At 54.4% G+C, this 21,613-nt stretch overlaps 1 protein-coding gene across 9 annotated transcripts; it reads right to left on the reverse strand.

The window, feature by feature from the left end:
- Positions 1-128: 128 nt before the first annotated feature.
- Positions 129-21,611, reverse strand: SLX4 (SLX4 structure-specific endonuclease subunit). 9 transcript variants are annotated; one of them, XM_064592431.1, is made up of 15 exons: positions 21,482-21,611; positions 18,900-19,604; positions 17,250-17,474; positions 15,018-15,207; positions 13,971-14,183; positions 11,786-11,994; positions 11,363-11,664; positions 10,574-10,814; positions 10,014-10,102; positions 8,825-8,971; positions 8,065-8,234; positions 4,867-7,115; positions 2,482-2,578; positions 1,524-1,940; positions 129-1,121 (listed from the first exon to the last, which is right to left on the reverse strand). In XM_064592431.1, the coding sequence occupies exons 2-15, from the start codon at positions 19,240-19,242 to the stop codon at positions 731-733; spliced, it is 5,283 nt and encodes a 1,760-aa protein (XP_064448501.1). In that variant the 5' UTR covers positions 19,243-19,604; positions 21,482-21,611; the 3' UTR covers positions 129-730. The 9 variants fall into 9 exon arrangements, 8 of the variants coding, with proteins under 8 accessions (XP_064448501.1, XP_064448502.1, XP_045726376.1 ...); XM_064592432.1 differs by having other exon boundaries at positions 2,482-2,581; positions 11,363-11,613; positions 21,482-21,610; XM_045870420.3 differs by having other exon boundaries at positions 2,482-2,581; positions 21,482-21,610.
- Positions 21,612-21,613: the final 2 nt, after the last annotated feature.

The raw sequence follows: 21,613 nt of genomic DNA on the forward strand, positions 1-21,613 counted from the left end.
CCAGCCAGCTTCCCTCCTTACCTTTCTGCAGTGTATCATCTGGAAGATTTTTATAAAGCCTTTTTGTTTTTATTGCACATCATAGAAAATGGACTGTATTTAAAACAGACGAGACATTCACAAGGATGTAGAGACCCCAGCTTTTTTTCCTTTCTGGCTGTCACCTGTGCTCCACACTGCTCCTGAGGCTGAAGACAACCTTACCACACCAACAAAGCTGGTTAACGAAGAACATGCGAATTCTGTGTGGGCCCTCCTGCACTGCCCAGTTTGGAAATTGCTGGTGACAAGGACAGGTGTCTGGGCAGGATGGCTGGGCCAGCAGAGCACCTGAGGCATGGCAGTGTGAGAAGCTCATGGACACCTGGTGTGCTGGTGAGGCTGGGATTACAGTCCAAGGGCTGAGACGGAAGTCGGGGCAGGGGCAAGCTGGCGAGGACATGTGCCTGACAGACCCCGCCCTGGCCAGCTGGTGGCTGCCCGGGGCCCTTGTGAAGCACCCGGGGGCATGGCGGGGTTAAAGGGAGACAAACTGTGGGCACCGACAGAGGGAGGGGCCGGGCCCTACATCCCGGGGGTGCCGCACTCCGAACACTACTCCAGGAAATGGAGTTGGGGACAGCTGACCCAGCTCGGTGCTGTGGCCGGCCCCTCTCATGGTGGCTGGATTCGGGCCCCAGGCCCAGAAACGCCCATGGAGGCCTGGCTCGCTGCCGGGGGCTGCGGACCCTCACAGGCTGCTGACGGCCAAGGGTGGGGAGGGGCGGACAGGCCTGGTGGCTCGGCCCCGCTTCTTGCCCACAGGCTGCCGTCTCTTCTGGTGGAGCTTCTCCTTCCGGGCCGCGGCGGTGGTGAAGGTGATGCAGTGGGCATCCAGGAAGTCCAGCAGCTTCGCCGTGGCCACGCGGATGCCGTGCTGCTTCAGCCCGGCCTGCAGCTCTGCCAGCTCGAAGGGCTGGTACAGCAGGACCTTGCGGTAGAGGGCCGGCCTGGAGCGGATGTAGCGCCTCACGGCCTCCTCCGTGGCTGCCGTGTGCACTGCCGCCTGGGACGCGCTTAGCTCCTCTTCACCCTCCTCATCCTCTGCAGACTCAAAGGCCGCTCCAAACTCACAGGAAGAACTGAAAAGAACCAGACCCAAACATTTTGTGACGCTCCTTCTCTCCAGCACTCGAGACCAGGAGCCCCTTTGATGGAAGGAGTGTCTGTGTCCCCTGCGGAGCCCGACACAGGCTTGGATGGCCTCCCCGGGAGGCGGGAAGCTCCAGGCTGCCGTGCTCCTGGCACCCCAGCTGCCAGCCCCCTCATGAGAGCATCCTGTGTGGCGAGGACATGGGAGCTCCAAGGGTCTGCTCAGGAGGCTCACAGGGGACTGTCCTTTGCCCCAACTGCGTTTCCCACAGTTCAAATCCAGAAGGCAACGGGATTTCTCAACCTCAGCATTAGGCCCGGCTTATGCCAACTCATGGACCCGGGGTCAGAGGACCTATGAAGCCACTGGCCCTGTCCTCCCATCCCGTTACCTTTGTGAGCTAAAGGAGCTGTCACTGCTGTCCCCAGAGGAGGCCACCGATTCCTGCGATGCTGGGAGCTGGGCATCCCCATCAGGGTCTGGAGGCTCCTCATTGGCCTGTGACATGCTCATTGGAGGGATGCTTCCACCAGGCTGTTGCTTTTGCTGTCGGGGACCCTTGGTCTTAGTGGACTCCTTGGACCTTTGAGGAAGAGGGCCAGAAGTGGCCTCCAGCCAGGCATGGCCAACGGCCCTGGGAGCCTTGGAGGTCCTGCCGGCGTGGGTCTGGCTGTGAGGAGCCTCCAGGAGCACCTGTGAGGTCTGGCTCTCATTCTCCGAGTCGGACTCCAGAGTCTGGTGAGTGTACTGGAATATCTCCTTCAGTTTTAGGACCATCTGGCGTTTGGGTAGAGGGCGGACGCCAAACCTGAATGGGGAAACAGGTGAACTTCAGCACACAGCAAAGAGTTATCAGCAAATTAATGGCTTTGTGTAAATGAAATCTTACATGCCTGACTTCTGTGAACATTCAGAGGTGTTTTTCTGCATACCAACTGAGCTTACTCTGAAGAATACTCCAGAAGGGCCATTCCCAGGTTTGGCGATGGTGGTAGTGATAACACCTCCAGGGCCCAAGGTGAAGAGCAGCACTGATTGGGATGTGACAGTTTTTTTGATGTTCTTTTAAAAAAATCAGGTCTCCTTATTCAGACTATTAAGGCAAGGGCCCATCTCCATCCACTGGGCACATGGAGATCTATCAACTGATGGGTGCCTGGAGTTTCATCTCTTAGCTTCTCAGGGAACCTGGTAGTTTGGGGAAGAGCTGTCACACATGCTCCCGTCATCCAGCGGCTCCTGTTACCAGAGCCCCACGGCCGGTCCTTCAGCTCCCAGCCCCACTAAGCCTGGACCTGCATAGCGGGCAGTGGACCACCCCTGAGCAAGTTTTCAAGAACACCACCCACCTCTCCAGTTCTTTCTTCAGTACTGGAGTCTCCATGATGGAATACCTTGGCATGGGTGTTATGGGCACTTTCGGGGGCAAGTTCTTCCGATTAGCACCTTCTAGGTAGAACAAAAGAAACGTTTCAGCACAAGGATCTGGACTGACTTCTTTTTTTTTTTTAAGATTTTATTTATTTGACAGAGACACAGCGAGAGAGGGAACACAAGCAGGGGGAGTGGGAGAGGGAGAAGCAGGCTTCCTGCTCAGCAGGGAGCCCGATGTGGAGCTCGATCCCAGGACCCTGGGATCACGACCTGAGCCAAAGGCAGACGCTTAACGACTGAGACACCCAGGGGCCCCTGGATTGACCTCTTCTGAGCTCAGCAATAGCACCAAGAGAAATAGGGCGTTTGAAGAAAGCCCATCCACCATTCTGCTCCACCTTTCACCGCTGAACGTGAGAACGGTCTTCCCATTGGAAAGCATCACACACACGTGGCCAGGGCCACGGCCCCGTGTGGTGCCGAAGCTGTGGGAATAGGGCAGAAAGCAGATTCGTGGCTGCCAGGGGCCGGGGGGAAGGGGCACCAGAGTGACTGCCAATGGGTGCAGTGAAAATGTTCTGGGACTAGCGGTGATGGCTGCCGAATACCGTTCACGTAGGAAAAACCACTGAACTGTGTGGTCGGGCTTTTGTTTTGTGGCTACCATCTGTCACCCCGTGCTATGATACCACTGTCCGTATTCCCTGCTGTGACTTACTCATTCCATAACTGGAAGCCTGGATCGCAACCCCTGCCCCCCACCCCGGCCCCGCTGTTCATGTACTAAAAACCACTGAATTGTGTATTTTAAAGGGTGAACTTTATGGTATGTGAGTAACAGCTCAATAAAGCTGTTACTTTAAAAAAGAAATCAGTATTTTAAAGACAAATGGAACAACTCAGGAATATATGGACTTTGGTTCTTATCCTTTTTATGAGCATGGAGCCCTTTGAGACTCCAGTGAAAATAGGCTATCTCCTAAAAAAAGCACAAAATTCTTTATATAATTTGAGAAAAGTTGTCACCTCCTGGAAGTCCACCTCAAGTTTCAGACTAAGGTCCCTGGTCTGAAGTCTGGTTCTCACAGCACCACCTGGGAACGGGTTAGAAATGCAAATTCTTGGTCTCCGCTCTGGGGTGGGGCCTGGCCACGTATGCGGAAGCTCTCCAGGCAGTTCTGATCCCCACTCAAGGCTGAGAGCCGGTCAGTCATGCCCAGCTGGTCTTGGATTTTAGGAGGAAATGCAACACCAGGTCGCATGCAGATCCTCTGCCCACAGGCTGCTTCCCTGCGACCAGCCGCTGCTTTGCACAACCCTGCCCCTTCCTGGCTCTCCCAGCATCTGCCTGGCAGGGGAGCGGGTATGGGCAGCAGCACCTCAAGGGGCTGACCCTCGAGACCCTGATTCTCCTTTATGACTGACAGGAGCTGGGAAACTGCACCCTTCCATGGGCTTGGGGGGTAGATGAGGGAGGACCGAGACTCACAGCCAACACCCCACCCTCACCCCATCTGCTGTTGTTTTAAAGCAAACAATTCAGAGGCACTTAGTACATTCAGTGTCCTAATTCACTGCAACCACTACCTCTAGTTCCAAAGCATTTTCATCACCCCCAAAGGAGGTTCTGTACCCAGCATACTCCCCGTTCTCCCCTGCCCCCCGTCCTGGCAACTGCTCGTCTACTTTCTGTCTCCACATATTTGCTCACTCTGGACATTTCAGATAAATGCACTTGCATGCTGCGTGGTCTTCTGTGACTGACGTCTCTCACTGAGCGCCATGTTTTTGAGGTTCATCCACGAGGTGACAGAGGTCAGTGCTTCATGCCTTTCTATGGCAGATTATACTACACTGTACGAATGGACCACGTTTTATTGGTCCACTCATCAGCTGACAGACATCTGGGTTGTCTCCCCCTTTGGGCTACCGTGAGTACGGCTGCTGTGAAATCTGTCCGTCCTGATCTCTGTTATTCTGGGAGCGCTCACAGGAGGGGAGCAGCTGGGTCCTCATGGCAACGCTCTGTGTAACTGTGAGGAACCATGCTTGCCCGATTTTAAGTGCACCTGAGGTGCTTGCCTTGGCCCTTCAGAAGCACTGGTTCAGGATTCTCGAGTGGGGTCCACAGATGGGGGTTTTTAACAGGGGCCCAGGCGAGCCATGGGACCCAGGCAGGTTGAGGAATTGGCTAAGCAGCACGTCTAAGGGCAAGCCCGTTCTCCCTCCGCAGGGGAGGGTGGGGAGGAGGCTCGCCGCAGCCCAGCAGGCCCTGCAGCCCCACCACCCCGCGCTGTCTCTACTGCCCCCTCCAGCCCCTTAGCGTAAAGCAGCGTAACAGCTACCCTCCCGCTACTCACTTGGCGTCTCCAGCCCTTCTGAGTTCAGAGCGGCGACATCAGCACTCAGCCCCTGGGCCGGAGGAAGGAGCTCTGGTGACTTCTGCTCCTCTCCATCCCAATCGTCCCACAGAGCGGAGTTCAAAAAGCTTGGCCTGCTGCTCCCAGGCGAGCCGGCCTGATGGGCCTTCTCTTGAGACTCTGTGTGGCCGGCGCGGCTTCCTGGGGCGGGGGCGGTGCCCGGGAGGCGGGGGGAGCAGCAGCTGCGGCAGTCTGGGGCCTCCCTGGCCCTACTGCCCGGACCGCTGGTGCTCAGGGGGCCGGTCCGCTCGAGGTTCAGGCGGTCAATGGGAATCGGTGAGAGGGGCTCCACGTGCCAGTGGCAACCGTCCAGGGGGATCGGAGGGTCGCCGTCCAGCAGGGGGCTGCTGCTCGCCCGACGGGAGGCCGCCTCCTGCTCATCTTCGCTGTCTTCCACCTCCACCACCTCACTGGCGATGGCCTGGCTCAGCAGGCTCGGCCCGGGGGGTGAGCACTTCTGGGGCTGCCCGCTGAGATCAGTGAGGCCGCCAGAGATGGGACAGGGAGCCAGAGAGCAGTGCTGGGGGCGCCCGGGGTGGGGCCTGGAAGGGCTCCTGCCGTCAGGGCTGCCTGCACGGACGGGGACCAGGCATGGCGACGACATCTGGGGCGTGATGACTGGAAACTTACTTGCGGTTTCGGGGCCACCCCTGTTTTCTAACGGGGCCCAGGGCTTGACCTGAGCCATGTGATCCACCGAAGCCCTGGACCTGAGGCCTGTTATCTGTGTCTGTGAGGAAGAGTCCCGGCTTCCGCTGGCCAGTGGCGTGGCAGGCACGAGCCATGAGGTATCCGTGGTGCTGTCCTCCTCGGGGCCGCTCTCGGGGTCACACGACAGCCGAGGGGTCCCTCTGCCCCCCACACAGCCCCGGTTCCCTGCCGGCCCCTCCTCCCCGCCCTGCAGGGAAGCCTCTCTTCTTGCTGGGCTTTGGAAAGGTTCTTGATCTGCATCGACGTCGATAACAGAAAACAGCTCAGAAGACTTGGGGCTAACTTCTAGAACTTTCCTTTCTTCCAGGGGACCATTGAAAATGGACTTTATTTGGGTTTGTTCTAGCTCTAGCTCTTCATCTGAATCCAATAAAAGGATAATCTCATCTTCTCTGTTCTTGCTGGATGGAGTATTCTGAGATCTGGAGCTCAAATGTCCAGGTTTTGACTGGGTTAGGTCGATGGATGGAGACTTTTCTGGGGAGACTAGAACCCCTTTATTTCTGCATTCCAATGAGGAACCACGTTCTTTACCCTTCTGGAGGCCTGGATCTTTAAGTAACGTGAGGAGGCTCCTGCCCCTCCTCTGCTTTGCTGGGGAGTCCTGGGCGGCCCCCCTGGAAGCTCTGCCCTGCGGCTGGGGCTCTGGTGAGGGCGACTCACTCCAAAGATGAGGACGAGGGTGTGGCCGGCCGGGACTCCGGCCCCCAGGGGGCTGTGACAGGCACGGGCGCCACAGGGCTGTCTGCCAGTGAGCAGGGGGAGAGGGGCTCCCCGCCCTCTTTCCCAAGACGGTGCCGTTGCCTTCCCGGAGATGGCTCATTATCTGGGACAGTCCGCAGCATTTTCTGGGAGTTGATGAAAATGGCCGGGCCTCAGGAGCATCTGCTGAGCACAAAAACACGCCTTCCTTTCTCCCTGCCTTGCAGCCCCCAGAAGGGCGAGGGGATCTGGAACGACCCAGTGCTTCCTCTGGGGACCCTGCTTTCTCCTCGTCCGCACACTGGCCCTTGAGTGGCAGGGGCGTGGACTGTCTCATGCTTTTCCATGTGGCTGGGGCCTCTTCTCTTCCCTCACCAGACGGTTCCATCTGTTCTGCATTTTCTGGCTGTTGGCTAACCTGGCCACTCGCTAAGATTTGCGCAGATGCGGGACCGTCGTCCCCGAACTGGTCAGTTTCTTCCTTGATCTCTGGAGCTCCTTCCCCCCGGAGCAGCTTTCGCTGAGTGGCTGCAAATTCATAAATTTCTTCCATTTCTGCTTCATTCACTTTTTCTCTGTCTTCTTCATAGCGCTCAGATTTCAACAAAGCCTCCGCTTCTTCCTCTTCATCTATCCACATAGACCTCAAGAGTTCTTGGAAGTTCTCCGCGCGGCTTTCACAATCCTCGTCTTCCTTCTCCTTCCACGGTCTGTCCTCTGAATCGCTCACGTCAGGGGCTTGTTCACACAGAAGAACAAGCTCACTAACACCAAACCTGCAACAGGAAATGCCATGCATCACTGCCCTGCAGAGGCGGTAGCCAGACGCCCCAGCGCAGGCGAGGATTGGGGCGCAAGTCCTGGCAGGGAGGACAACCGTGCTCGGTCCTGGCCCTTCCCCTGCTCTCTTGCAGGCACGGTGCCCGTGCTCCCAACCAGCAACACCCAGGCTGCTGAGCTCGAGGACAGACTCGTGGACCTTTAGGGCAGGGTTCACTAACTCTACTGCCCAAACACAAAGGGGTGTGTCGGGCTGAGCTGAAGGTGACAGGAATCGGTGATGCTGCAAAGCTGGAGAGCATGCTGCCCTGAGAGGCATCTGAAGCAAACCCCAAAGACCAAACCTGTCCCAGTCAGCCCGGGCCGAGGGGTACATCAGCCTGCCGCCTCCGTGAAGGCTCCCTGGTCTGAAGGCTACACTCAGGACCCCAGAGGCCGAGCTGATCCCTTCCCAGAAGTGCACCTGAGGGATGACAGGGCCTTGGGCGAACACGGTTTTATCCAAGGGGCCCTCAGCCCTGTCAGGAGATAGAATGTGCGTGCAAACCCACGGGAGTTACACTAGGCATTACACTCCTGTTGACACTCCTATTTCCTGGGACCTGGGAAAGAACAGCCACCATTCAGCTTCTGTGGCCGAACGACCAAGGAGTGGCAGCACCTGGGGGCAGCTGAGGCTAAGGACCACCCCCTCATCACACCCAGGGAGCTAAGAGCCACGTGACCTGGCAGAGGCCATCCTCAGCCAGCACTGGGCTCTCCTGCCAGTGTCCATTCTGGCCAGACTGCCAGTCACTACGTCCCGGGCAAGGTCACCACTGAGCATAAACCCGGGGTTAACAGGTACAGGAAGGACTCAGCCCTGAGCCCTCTGCGAGCCGTCAACCTGCTCGTGCTCGTCGTTAATGTCACATGCTAGGAGGTCCATGGAAAGAGCCGTCAGACCTGTGGGCCAGAGCGCCCAGGCCGGGGGCCAGCCGGGGAGGCACGCCGGGGTCCGCGGCATACAGGTAATGCAGGAGCGCCCGGGCGGCCTCGGTGCTCACGTCACTCAGCAGCACACGCTGGCTCCGCACATCGCCATCCTCCACGGCGAAGAAGCCCTCACTGTTCACCTGAGAAAGAAGTAAAGTGCAGAAGGTTTACAACCTCACAGACGTGACGTGGGGCCGCACAGAGGGTCGTGCCAGGCTGCTGGTCAGGAACTCTGCAGTCAGGCCCTACAACTTCTCTCTTGGCAAAATCGGACTGTGATAGAGGTTCAAGCACCCAGCTGGTTCCCTCTTGACAGACACATCAGAGGCACGAGAACTTTCTGGGAGAGACCAGCAGCAGTTTCCCGGATTCCTGCAGCACGACATTGAAGTCCAATGCATGTTGGCACAGGTCAGCATAGAAATGTCTGTCAGCAGGTCGATTAGGACTTCATAATTACAGAAATAGAGGAAAAGGGAACAGTTCTAGGGAAAATGGATTTTTATTCAACCAATCAAGAAATCTGATGTTCCCCAATCCTCAGCTCATCTCCTCACAGCACTTCCTAACCTCAAACATGTCCAGACGGAGGCAGGTACACTGACAGGGAGGGAGGGTGGCGGGTGCATGTGTGGGGGGCACGGAGGGGAGTGAAGGGGGCAGGAGGCCAGAGGGGAGTGTGAGAAAGCACGCGGAGAGGGAGGGAGGAGGGGCGGGGGCCCGTACTCACATACTGCATGAGAAGGGGGCATCGGGCATAAAGCACGAACTTGTGGGCGTAAAGCACGTCCCCACTGTCCATCTGCAGCTGGACGTCACTCAGGTGTGGGTTATTAACCATGGCTCTGAAGTCGGCCAGCAGCAAGCCGAGGGTGAGCTGGAAGGAGGGGAGCACACGGGTCTCACAGCAAGTTCCCCAACTTCAGGGGTGCTAGCTTCTTTTTTTTTTTTTATAAATTTTTTTTTTTTTAAGATTTTTTTTTTTTAATTTCTTTATTTGACAGAGAGAGAGCACAAGTAGGCAGAGTGGCAGGCAGAGGGAAAGGGAGAAGCAGGCTCTCTGCTGAGCAGGGTGCCCGATGCGGGGCTCGATCCCAGGACCCTGGGATCATGACCTGAGCCGAAGGCAGCCGCTTAACCGACTGAGCCACCCAGGCACCCCCAGGGGTGCTAGCTTCTTTCTCAAATTCTCCATTACACTGAGTCCCCTGGCCTAACACGGGGCGGGTGGGGGGTCGGTGAGCAAGGGGAGGCACGATAGCCGCACTGAAGCTGCAGCTGGGCTGAGCGCTTCACGAGCACCGTGTGCGGCCCCGGTGTGACAGGCAGGGAACCCGAGCCCACGCCGTTCGGGTACCCGGCCGAGAAGAGTCTCGATCCTTCTCTGACTACGTGCCATGGTCATCCGGCAGACCTTGGGGTGAAGTGTTTGGCTGATACCAATATACTAACAGGCTGACATCCACTCTGAGGAAAACCCAACTTCCAACCCAGCGTCACTGACACAGAACGTGAACCCTTACTTGCAGACCAGCCGGGACCTGCACGTCAGAGGCGCACAGCTGGTCCTGAACGAACGAATGAAACTTTGGGGCATGAGGCCACCTCACAGAGCAATGGGGATCCCTGCGGGCTCTCAGGACAAAGCGGGCTCCTGGGGCCGGGCTACTGAGGTGCCCCCAGAGTTCAAGGACAGAAGGGACAAAAGCCTCATGGCAGAGCCCTAGAGGGGAACAGGAGGCTCCCGTAGGCTCTCGCCTGGCTTAGCTCAGAGGCTGTCGAGGGGGCCAGTGGACTCGTGCGACGCTCTGGAGGCCGGCTGGGAGCTGACCGTGCGGAGCAGAGGACGAGCTCCGGTGGCCAGGACCACGGAGCAGGGCCAGGCTGCACAGCCCACAGCAAGGAGCCCCGGTGCTTACCGAAGCTTGGCTATCCCTCTCCGGGGGCTTTTCCTTAGGGGGCAGGACAAACCCAGTCGGTGGAAGGCCAGTGGGTGACACATCCATCCCTGAGAGAAGGATCCACAGGTTAAAAGAACATCATGTCCCGGCAATGTCAGTCTCCGAGAAAGAGCATCAGGTGTCTGTCAGCCGACCCCACGGTGCCCAGGGGATGCTCTTTACCCGAGGGCTTCTTCACTGTGAGTGAACCACCCACTGAGTTTTTCCCTGCTCCCCAGAGGGACACAGGTAGTAAAAACAGAGAGTCTGCACAATCACTGGCTCTGGGCAAGGGTTTTGTCCTTGGTTAAAGTTGGAGGAGATTGTGACGGACTCACCTGTATGACATCCATCTTTGAGGAAAAAAAGGAAAGCACTTACAGAGACTGTGTTCTCCCCATCACATGGGGATAAGCCAGAGCACCTCGGATCTGAGCGGCTGTCCCCAAGCCCCAGGGACTAGCTGGTCATGGCCACCGCCAGAGGGAAGGAGGGCCGGGAGGGCGGGGCTGGCCCAGGTGTCCCATCCAGGGTCTCACCTGCGGCCCCTCCTGAGCTGGCCAGGCCCCCACTGCAGGGCCACGGGGTGGCACTCAGCCCCTCTCCCGCCAGGTCCACAAGGTCCTGCAGGGCCTGGTGCTCTCTCTGGCTGGCGGAGGGTGAGGGGTTCCCGGGGCCATGGCCCGCAGGCAGGGCACTGGGGAGAGCAGGTGGTGTTCGCACACCCAGCTCTGGCTCGTCAGGCGGCACTGGCGGCAGCGTGGGCTCCTGGGTAAGACCCTGAAAGAAGTCAGGAAGCCACGTGACTGTGTGGCCACTGCAGCAGCCACCACACAGAGGGCCCCCGAGAGTGTCAGCCACAGCCCAGAACAACCCTGGGAGGCTTTCTCCCATCACCATCAGCAGGCTTCTCTGTCACGGTGAAGGCCATGCCTGTTGTGTCTACATCAGCAGAGAGGTCCCTGAGGGGCCCGTCCCCCTAATGGTATCTCAGTGGCCTCAAGCATGCAGTGACTCCAGGCCCACCTGCAGCAGCCTGTCTGGTTCCTGGGCCCCACCACACGCAGATTATACCAGCCCCCTGGGGGTGGCGCCCCGGACTGCATTTCAAACAAACCCTCCAGGTACAGGATACATTTGGGAACCAGCGGACCTCCCTGTTCTTCCCAGGAGAGCCATCAGTTGCTGCACAGAGAAACACGCTACAGCAGGCATGCCGGACTTCCTGCCCTTCCTTCCTTTTCGGACTTTCTGTTGATGCCCAGGCCCGCCGTCCTGACCGCTGCCTCTGCCCAGAGCCCCCCGCATGCCTACAGGGGAGGACCCACCTTGGCGGGCCGCTGGGGCACCATGGGAGGGACCAGGCTTGTGGTGTAGAAGGCTTCCAGAGCCCAGGCCCCAGTCAGGGCGCTGCCCTCCCACAGAAAGTTCTGCTTCAGATGCTGGCTGGCCTTTTCCAGCTCTTCCTTTACCATCCTGCTCTCAGGAAGTGGCGGCGTGCTGGACAGCTCCATCTCCTCCGCGAAGAGCTGGGCCACTCGGTCCTCTGTCTGCCTCCGAGTGGTCTCCGGGTCCTGGACTAACAACGGGGGAGGGCATAAAGGTGCTTTCCTCTTACGACCCTTCTTTTCTGAAGGTAAACAGAAACACAGGGTCAGTGACAGAGCTGCGACACACCCTGAGGCCCAGCAGTGGTCACCTTTGGCCAGCAGCGGTGTGGCAAGGCACTGCCAGCCAGGAGCCACACCTACCTGCCCCCAGTCTTATCCTCTCAGGGAAAGCACTTTCTAGCCTGAGCACCGTGGGCACAGCCTCCCGCTCCATCTCGGACTGGGACAGAGCCATGGCCACCAGCAGGTCCTCAGACGGCGCCTCGGGCTCATTGACCTTCCGCTTCTTCTGCAGCTCCTTCCTGTTGGTGGCTCCCTTCCGCTTCAGACCTCCAACATGACTGCTGAAGCTTAAAAGGCAGCCAAACAGAAAAGTTAGCGAGGCCAGAGGTATGAGCACTTCCTGTTCTGAGGGCATCCCCGCTGGACCAGAGAGGCCTGGACCCCTTCTCCTCTAAGGTAGGAGAGAAAAGGGATAAATGTGGACCCGTTAGACAGAGGCTTTGACTGATTTGGGCATTCACTGTGCTTATCCTATTGTCTCATGTAAGCTCACACCATCCTGGGCCAAGTGCAGTGCAGTCCAGAGAGGTGACGGTCTGGGTCCTTCTACGTGATGCTACCCTGCTGAGCTAGCTGTTGCCAGGTGTGAGTGGTTAGCTACGAGTGGTCCCTGCACACTCTAGCTGTGGCCAAACCCTTCCAGAGGAGTCAGCACCCAGTGGCTCTGAGTCAGCTTCCTGGATTCCACCAACTTCTGCCCATTGACACTTCAGATGCCCCTCAGGCAGTCCTGGCCACGTTGGCCATGACAGGATCCTTTCCCCTCCCGCAAGGGCCTGTGGGCATTTCCTCTGCCCAAGGCCCGAAGGAAAGGCCTCCCAGGTTCGACCACCAACATGGTCAGCCAGCCTGGAAGTCAGTGTACAGCAGCATTTGGCTTGGAGGAGATTTGCTTAAAGGATTTTCCAGCTGGAGAACCTAGATTGCCTGGTGAACCCCAACAGGCTGAGCAAGAAATAGGAGGGCAAAGGCGAGAGAAAAACTGGGAGCTCAAAACCAGCTGTGGGGGTGCTCTGGAAAGCGCCCTTTGCCAAAGCTCATGCTGTTCCCTGGGCCCGGGATGGCTCAAGAACCTCAGGTATCAATTCGGAAGATCTAAGCAAGGCCTAATTGAGTTCAACTTCCCAGGAACCCCACACGATAACTACAGCCTCCCAGAAGGCAAGGAGCTGTCTCAGCATCTGACTACCCCAGAGTTCCACACACCCCAGGCTTGGCCTCTGGGCAGAGAGGAGGCTCAAAGCCTAGGTGAGGGTGTCCATTTGCTAGTTTTCTACTTTATCAACCTTCTAGGACCCACACACATCTCGTTTCTCTTCTCAGGTATTGAAAAAACAGATATATTTCATCTGAGTAGGTGGTTCCCATCCAGTCCTGGCAAAAGGCAAGCAATGGCTTAGATAATGTCTATGCTAGGGCCTTAAGGCTTCCAATTCTGAGATGCTAGTGTTGATGTGCTATGATATAGAAGGGCTCACCAGCCAAGAATCCAGCTCTGCCCACCCAGTCTCACCACGGGCCCAGCTCAGATGCCCATAACCTGTGTAAAAGGCAGTGGCCAGGACAAACAGAGCCACCACGCTTGGCCTTCCCTTTGCTCTTGACAGCTGTCAAAGGAAAGAAGGCCCAAACCTACAGAAGTCCAGGACCTGCACTAGTTTGTTCCCTGTAACGTGGCATCCACAGAGCCAGGGGCAGTACGGAGGGGAGCGGAGCTGCTAGGCCTATGATTTGCACGCCAAGGACTTGTTCCCAGCTAGGAGCGAGGCCTCCTATTGCAACACCTAAGCATTTAATTCATGCATGTTAAAAAAAAAAAAAGGCCTGTGGTTCTGTCTTGCCAACTCTGTGAACTGTGCAGAGTCCTCTTCCGAGGACAGTAGGAGACTCGGGCTGCACAGAGATGGAAGCCATGGCACGCGACACTGGAATGGATGAATGGACACGGTGAAGTGCGTTAGCAGATTGCTCGCTGCTCCAGGGGACACCGGTAGGATCTCGAGAATGGAAAAATCTCAGGAAGGACCTTAGGAAACCAGTCCAACCAGTCCTTTCTGCAGACACGCCCACATGGACCATTTCGAAGGTACAGAATCTTTCTCCTCCTCAGTCCCGGTGGAGACTGCCTGATTTCCTCCTCAAATGTATCATTTCCAGAATCAAGGAGGGTTCTAGGGCTCTACTGTTCTCTAAAGCTACAAAAAGCTTTAAAAAGAAAAAATCAGAGTATTTCTGTGGTTTTCCTCCTTTCCATCTGACTCACCTCGATGCCAGCGTGCCACAGGCCCCGCCAGGCTGAGCTGTCTGCAGCCGCACAGCCTGGAGCAGGAGCTGGGGGCCAACATCCATCTTCACTGCACACTGTTTCAGGTGGCTGATTCTGCTCTTTGGGCTGAGAAAGGGCTTGCCACAAATTGGGCACTCGGGGATCCGTGGTGTGGAGGGTGTCAGTGCCTTTTCAGCCTCATCCAAGCACCTGGAGGAAGAGAGGAAACACATGGGAACCCTCTCCATTGGTACCATGCGTCCATGTCAGCAAGGACAGGTGTGGGCTCCAGCCTGTTCTCCCAAAGCCAACTCCACACAGCCTGCAGTCAGCCTCCAAACCCTAAATTTTGGTTCTGCTAGCGAAGGTGGCTAAAGAGAGCAAGGACATGTCAGACAGTGGCAAGCCCACTCCTGAGTCTGTACCGCAAGGAAGTGAGAGCAGGTACTCGAACCAGTACGAGAAACACATGGTCATGGCAGCTGTATTCACAACATCCAAAAGGCAGAAGCAGTCCATAGCCATCAACGGATGAACAAGACATGGCCTACCCACAAGATGGTATTTTTCAGCCATAAAAAGGAACGAAATTCTGATCCGTGCTCCAACCTGGATGAACCTTGAAAACACTACACTGAGGAGAGGAAGCCAGACACCAAAGGCTACGTCTGTGTGATTCCACTTACATCCTGAGCAGACAAATCCGCAGAGGCTGCAGGGGCTGGCAGAGGGGGAATGGGGAGTGAGCACTAATGGGGACAGGGTTTTATTGGGGGTAACGAAAATATTCTAAAATCGACCGTGGTAATGGTTGCACAGTTCTGTGACTATAGTAATTAAAAGCCATTGTTAACTTTAAGAAGATGAATTGTGTAATATGGGAATTATCTCTCAACAAAGCTGTTTAAAAAACCAGTAAGGACAGGCTGACACCAACACTGGGGTGCTATGGTCACAGTCAGGATTCCCACCGCAGATTCCCCTGGGTCTGTCATACCCACGGGAGAGGTGACCCCAGAGAGGCGAGAGTCAAGCTGCTCCTACCGGTTCACGTGCTGCTCCCTTCGTGTCACGTTCATGGCTGAGAGGTTCTTTTGACAGATCTGGCAGAAGAACAACCCCGTCTCCTCCAGGTTAGCCTCATGTGTGGGTGCTCGCTGCTGCCCAAACTCATGCTGCAGAGCCAAGGCCACCGCAGCGTCGCTCTCTGTGGCAGGAAGCCCGGGCCCAGACCCTGTGAGGAGGCACGGTCTCCATGAGGATGAGCGCACCCTCAGACCTCTGCACCGCCCGTCAGAGCTGTGCACAGACAGCAGAGGGAGCACGGACAGAGCAGACCCAGCACTGCTCTGCCCCCCCGCCAGTACCGTCCAGTGAGGGTGGACACAAACAGGGCTCCCGGGGCATACTTCTCCAACTGTAATATGCATAAGAACCCCCAGGAAGCTTGTTAAAATGCAGGTTCGCATCCCAGTGGTCTAGATGGAGCTTCCTGAGATTCCCCATTTGGGACAACTCCCAGGGCAGGAGACACTGCCGGTTCAGGACCCCTGTTTGAGTAGCAAGGTCCTAGAGAACGAGCCTTTCATTTTACTAATTTCTGCTAAAGTCGTCTACCTCAGGCGTTCCAGGCTTACAAGACTCCTATTCCAATAAGTCTAGGTTTTCTCTTCAAAGCTCAGCCTTTCCTACTGCTATGACCTTTTGTCGCCTATCCTAGAAGAACCAGGTCAAAGTGAAACCCCTTTCTTAAAACGCATTCTCCTTCCCAGCAGCAGACAGAAGGGTGGACTGACTGACTCTAGTGTGGAGGTGGTTCCCCAAGTGGCCGGGCCCACCGCTGCGGCCCTCTGTCACATCTGATATTGCTGGAGCAGACCCTCAGCACTCACAGGGGGATTCGGAGAACTTCATAAATCCCCAGTTCTTGAATATTCCTGTGGCCTAGCACTCTTTCCACTGAAGCCAGAAAAGCAACACACTTCATTTTGGTGCCCCATTTAAAAAAAAAAACAAAACAAAGAAATGGTTTCTCTGTCCTGAGCACTGAGCATTACTGGGTATCCCGTGAAGCTCTACGGAAACAGTTGAGGCACATGTAGGGCAGGTGCTGAGCTCGTGTCCTGGCTGAGCAACTCTGACGCACCCCTTTGGTGCTGCAGGGACTGATGCCATGACAGATGTCCCACCACTGCCTGTGTGGACCTTAGAGGCAGCGTGAGAATCCCAGACTGCAGTCTGCAAACGCACTGCCAGGGGACTACAGACTTGTTAGCCGTAGGGCCGTCAATACAGTTGCTGCCTATTTCTTCCCCTTTTGTGTATTTTCACCAGAGATGAGGGCTTATATCGTTTAGGGGGTAAAGAAGAGAACCAGGGATATGACGTGCCTCTGGGGTGGTACAATGTGCCCTGCATAGCACTTGCACTGTTGGCGCCAAGCTATCTTCACCTGGGGCCACCCGGCCTTCTGGTTTACTCGCCTGTGATGCACTCCAGGGGCTACAGAAGTGGTTACGCAACACCACGAGGAAACAATCAAACAAATCTACAAAGTGGGAAATTCAGAAAGACAATTGCCCTGGACTCTTCTGAAAGTTGGAATCATGAAAAAAAAAACAAACACAAACAGGACAAGACAAGGGGACTGTTCCAGAGTCTAGACTTTAAGAGACTATGGACTACAGCATATGCAGTGTGTGGGACTTACAGTTCTGGCGGATCCTTGCTCAGGAAAAAAGAAACCAGCTATAAAGCTGTCCTTGGGACAAGTGGGGAAATTTTTATATGAACTGGACACTGGGCAATATTATGGAATTACGTGTGACAAGAGCACCGTGATCATGTAGGAGATCTGTGGGGGGAAGTATCATGATGTCTAGATCTTACTTTCGAATAGTATAGAAGAATCATATATATTTAGAGATATAAAAAATATATGGCAAAATGTTAACAATTGTTAAGTACAGGTTGAAGTTATGGGAATTTATTGTAGTATTTTTTTTTTTTTTACCTTTCTGTATGGGAAAAATTTCATAATAAACAGTCAAAATAAAAAGAGGAAGAGGTACCTTGTCAAAGAAGCTAAGTGACCCAAGCTAAATGACCCCAGGGACCCTTCATTCTCTGGCTAGATACTATGAAGTGGCCAAGGTACAGTGCTAGGCAGAGCACCCACCCACACCAGCAACTCAAGGAATGTGGGTTCCTTCCTCTCCCCCTTTCTCCAGAGTTCATACTTAACCCTGATGGGAATATACAAAACTCCCATCATACCATTCCCTGCTGTCATCTCCTCTGGAGGGCCCTCTGGGGCCTTTTCTTCAAGTGTAGCCTCCAGAGAGCTCCCTTCCGAAGCATGCTGCAAACGCTTGGGGTCTGCTCTCTTGAACTGCTGCATTCGTTGTAGGACTAACTCTGCCGTCCGGGGTTTGGAGGGACTTGGTGCCGTCACTGTCAGACAGGGAGGAGGGGGCTGGGAGTTGCTGTCCGGAGCAGCCTCTGGCAAAGAGGAAAACATTCACAGCCATCTGTTCTAGCTGGAGAAACAAAGACTCTTCCATCAGATACAGGTTAGACCCAAGTTTCAAGGGGTCCCTTACCAACTAGTTGAGGTTTAACTCTCAAGTGTGAGAGGACTGACTACTGGTAGCTTGGAAGTAATGGAATAGATAGGAAGTAATATAAATAGACCTGTCATAAATATCTGTGACAGGAGGGGGCACAGAGAGCGACTGAGCACAGGGTTTATTTTTGGAGTAATAAAAATGTTCTAAAATTAGCCAGTGGTAATGATTATACAATTCTGTGAATACACTAAAGCCACTGAACTGCCCACTTTAAAAGGGTAAGTTTTACAGAATGTAAATTCTTTCTATTAAGCTGTTATTAAAGAAATATTAATGACAAACATTTTTATCTTCCTAGGTCATAAGTTCTCCTCTAACTTGGTGTCCACAGGTGGCCTCTGGTGGGGATTCGTGAAGCTCCTGCAGGTTTATGCCAATTTCACAGGTGTGTGGGGGGGTGCGGTTTTCGGGGGAATCATGCATAGCTTTCACTGCTCCCAAAGGGACCTGAAGGACCAATGATGTTTTAGTAACACTACCGAAGCCTTACAACAGTCTCTGCGAGCTAATTCTTTACCACTATTCCACTGAGAGATCATGCTGACCACACTAGTAAAAAATACCATTTAAGATCAGGAAGTGAAGGTGAGAAATATTTAGAAACAGAACACAGGAGCCTAAAGATCCTATGCAAGGCTGGTTCTCAGTTCTGCTTGAAGAATGCATGTTAAACATATGGTTCAGTACACCAAAGGCAGCAGGGTAAGGAACCTGCTTCAAGCAAACAAACAAAGGAAAAGAAAAGAACAAAGGTGTTAGGAGGAAAAAGGAAGGACCTAAAGATTCTCCTGGGATCTAAGCCTATCTGGCAGCTTCCTACTGCCTTCTGAGCAGCCTTACCGAACCGGCTGGCACCACTGCAACTTACCCACTCTGGAAGGAATTCAAGAAACTGAGAGAAGCAGCATTATTTTCATGTTCACGTTACTTGTGTCAAATACATAATGTAAACATTAATAAGAAATTCTAAAAGGGCACAGGGCCCCAAACATAATCATGTAGAAAATTCACATAGGGGTTATATTTTTTATGATCACTGTTTAAAACAGGAGTTGACCAACTATGGTCCTCAGGGAGCTGCCTGTTTTTCTTAATGAAGTTTTGTTGAAACACAGCCCCTTCATTTGCTTACAGATTGTCTAGGGAATTGATAAGTTGCAGAGACCAAGGCTGCAGAGCCAAAATAATTTGCTGTCTGGCCTTTTTCAGAAAGTTTTCTGACCCCTGGTTTAGATCAGTACAGTCACCTCTGGTTTCCTCTCTGGAAACATCCTGGCAGTGGTTCTGGCCCAGTTACCTGTCTGGGTGCTCTGCACACCCTCCTGGAGCACAGCAGAGGCAAGCACACTTCCCTCTCCGTTCTCAGGGCGAGTGGGTTCACTCCTCTGCCACTTGGGTGCCCTTTGCTTTTTAGTCCTCGGGGCCTGGCTGCCAGACTGAGTTTTCTTCTCCCTGGGGCCTTGAAGGGTTTTGCCTTTGGTAGCAGTTGGTTTGGTCCTTTTCGGTTTGCTTATCTGAGTGCTGTTGGAGGCCTTTTGTGTCTTCCTTTCCCCCGACACTTCCTTGGTGACATTCTTTTTCACCCTTTGGAGAAAGCTGGCGCAGAGTTCCTTAAAATCATCATCTGACTCATCCATCATCTGGCCAGCTTTAAGGCTTGCAGGTGGTCTTCAGAGGTGTGAGGTCTATCTGGGTGGCCCGAGAACGAGCCTAGCAGACCTCATTCACACTTGCAGCTCCATTAAGGCTCCTCTCTGCTTCTCACTAGGACACCTGGAGAGTTTGCACAATTGAGCAAAAAGTAGTGCCTTCCCCTCCATAAGGATTTAAAATGCCTATCTTCAAATTGAGTCCCTGTTAAACAGCACGTTTAAAGTTCACATCTGAGAGCTTTTGTTGTCCAACAGATGCCTCTGAGATAGGATACATATGAACTTCACACTCAGGTGATTCTCCAAGATCTCCATAGTGATAAAACACATTGGTTCATTTAATGTCACATCTGTGGAAAACAAAAAGCATCTAAATGTAATTAGGCAGACACCGCATTTTATGCCATTTCTTCCAGGAAGGTACAAGAGGATGTGGGGTATGCGCAAAGTCCTCAGAGTAACAATATCTGTGTCAAATACTCAGGTACCGCCTGGTTAACACAAACTCGTGGTCTTACAGGATATCACAATACAACACAGGGGGAGGGATCTAAAAACCCATCAGAGAAAGAACATGAGCATCTTGGAAGAGTATTGTTTTTACTGAAATCTGGGGAATGAATCCCATGAAGGGCAGTTACCACAGAAACAAGATGATGGCTAAATGCAGAAAAACTCTTTCTTAGGCCCTATCAACAGGCAACTTAATGTGCAGGGCAGCCAATGGAGAGAATACGCACTTGAATGCTTGGGAAGAAACAAGACAGGAGAGGCTCATCCTTCACTGGTATGAGCAATGTTTCCAAATCAAAAAAGGGCCACTTTTCTCCACCCTCTCTCACTTCAGCAAGAGCTCTCCAAACTCAAGTGACTGGAATGGTGACCACTGCAAAGCCTGGGCCTTGTGGGCATAATTATTTACACTGGCACAGTTTAGTGGGATTCAGAATTCAAAACTGAATGACCCAGTGACAGAAAGTGCAATCTCCTCCATCGGAGTAGTCCAATTAATCACCTATTTTTGCGGAGCCGGGCAGACAGGCATACCTGTAATCTACTTCGCATGGCCGGCCCATCCTCCTCTTCCATGTCACCTCCTTAGAGAAGCTTCCCCTCATCCTTTATCCAAGTGGACCCCCTCCACTCCCATTATTTTCCGTCATCACACATTGTTTTCACAATCACACTTATAACAAATTATAATCATTTGTAATAACATTTCTCGAATGCTTACAGTATGCCAGGCATGGGTCTAATTGCTCTATAAGTCTAACTCATGTAGCCCTTATGACAATTCCCTTTACAGCAAGGAGTCAGGTCCAAGAATGAAGAACTGGCTTAACTTTACACAATTTTTGAAGTGGCAGGGCTGAGAACAAATTCAAGCGGGTGGTTCTAGGGCATCTACACCTCCATTTTTATTCACTTATTTTCTGTCCCCTACTAAGGTCAAAACTGAAGGAGGGCACAGGCTCATCTATTTTACTCCATATTCTCTTTGGCTGATCAGACACCTGATTTGTAAAAAACAAAACAAAACAAAACCAAACCTCGGCATTTGTTCAGTCACTCAACCACAAAGACTTTTTGGTACAGTGGGAGAGGAGGCTGCAGGGATCAGTGCAGGGACCGGTGTCCGGGCGCCTGAATCGAGCCCGTGGGACGTGGAGAGCTAGAGCGGATTCCACCCTCCACACCCCGCGGAGTCTCCACGGGCCTGTGACGTTAGTCCGACAACAGCCCACCTCCTATACGTGCTCGCTCAGTATTTGCCGAAGGACGCAGCAAGTTTCTGGAGGGCTGGGGACTTGCGTCTACGCCGGCTCGGTACCCGCCGGGCCGCCCGGCTCGCAGCTGGCGCGGAATGAATGAGTGGGCAGTGCGGAGCGGACCCTCCCGCTCCCCCTGACCCGGTGACACACACCGCAAGCGGGCGAGGGGCTAGGTCTGGGGGAGGGCTGCCAACGACTCTGGCGGCTACGAAGCCGGACGGCGATTTCCGATCGCCAGCCTGACCCCCGGGCCGTGACCCGGTGGGTACCCGATACCCTCCTCACCCTTCCTCCCTCCAGGTGTCCTCAGGCCCCTCCACCCGAGCGCGGCTCCTGCCGCTACACCGCGAGCGAGAAAGGCTCTTCTCCCTCACCCCCGGCAGCGAGAAAGGCCCCAGGTGACTGGACCTTCTCCAGACTGCGGACTCCCAGCCCCAAAGCCCGACTCCTCCTACCTCCGGCGCCGCCGAGGCACCTTCTCAACGGAGAACCTCGCGCCTACGCATGCGCCAACCAGCGCCCCCCGCGGAGGATAGCGCCCGCGCAGGCGCGGAGCGGCCCGGGAGGCCCGCTTCCCGTCGTCCTCC

The sequence above is a fragment of the Mirounga angustirostris genome, unplaced genomic scaffold (assembly GCF_029215605.1).
Source record: "Mirounga angustirostris isolate CCGP_5_RB_7025 unplaced genomic scaffold, mMirAng1.0.hap1 SCAF_5, whole genome shotgun sequence".
NCBI lineage: Eukaryota > Metazoa > Chordata > Mammalia > Carnivora > Phocidae > Mirounga > Mirounga angustirostris.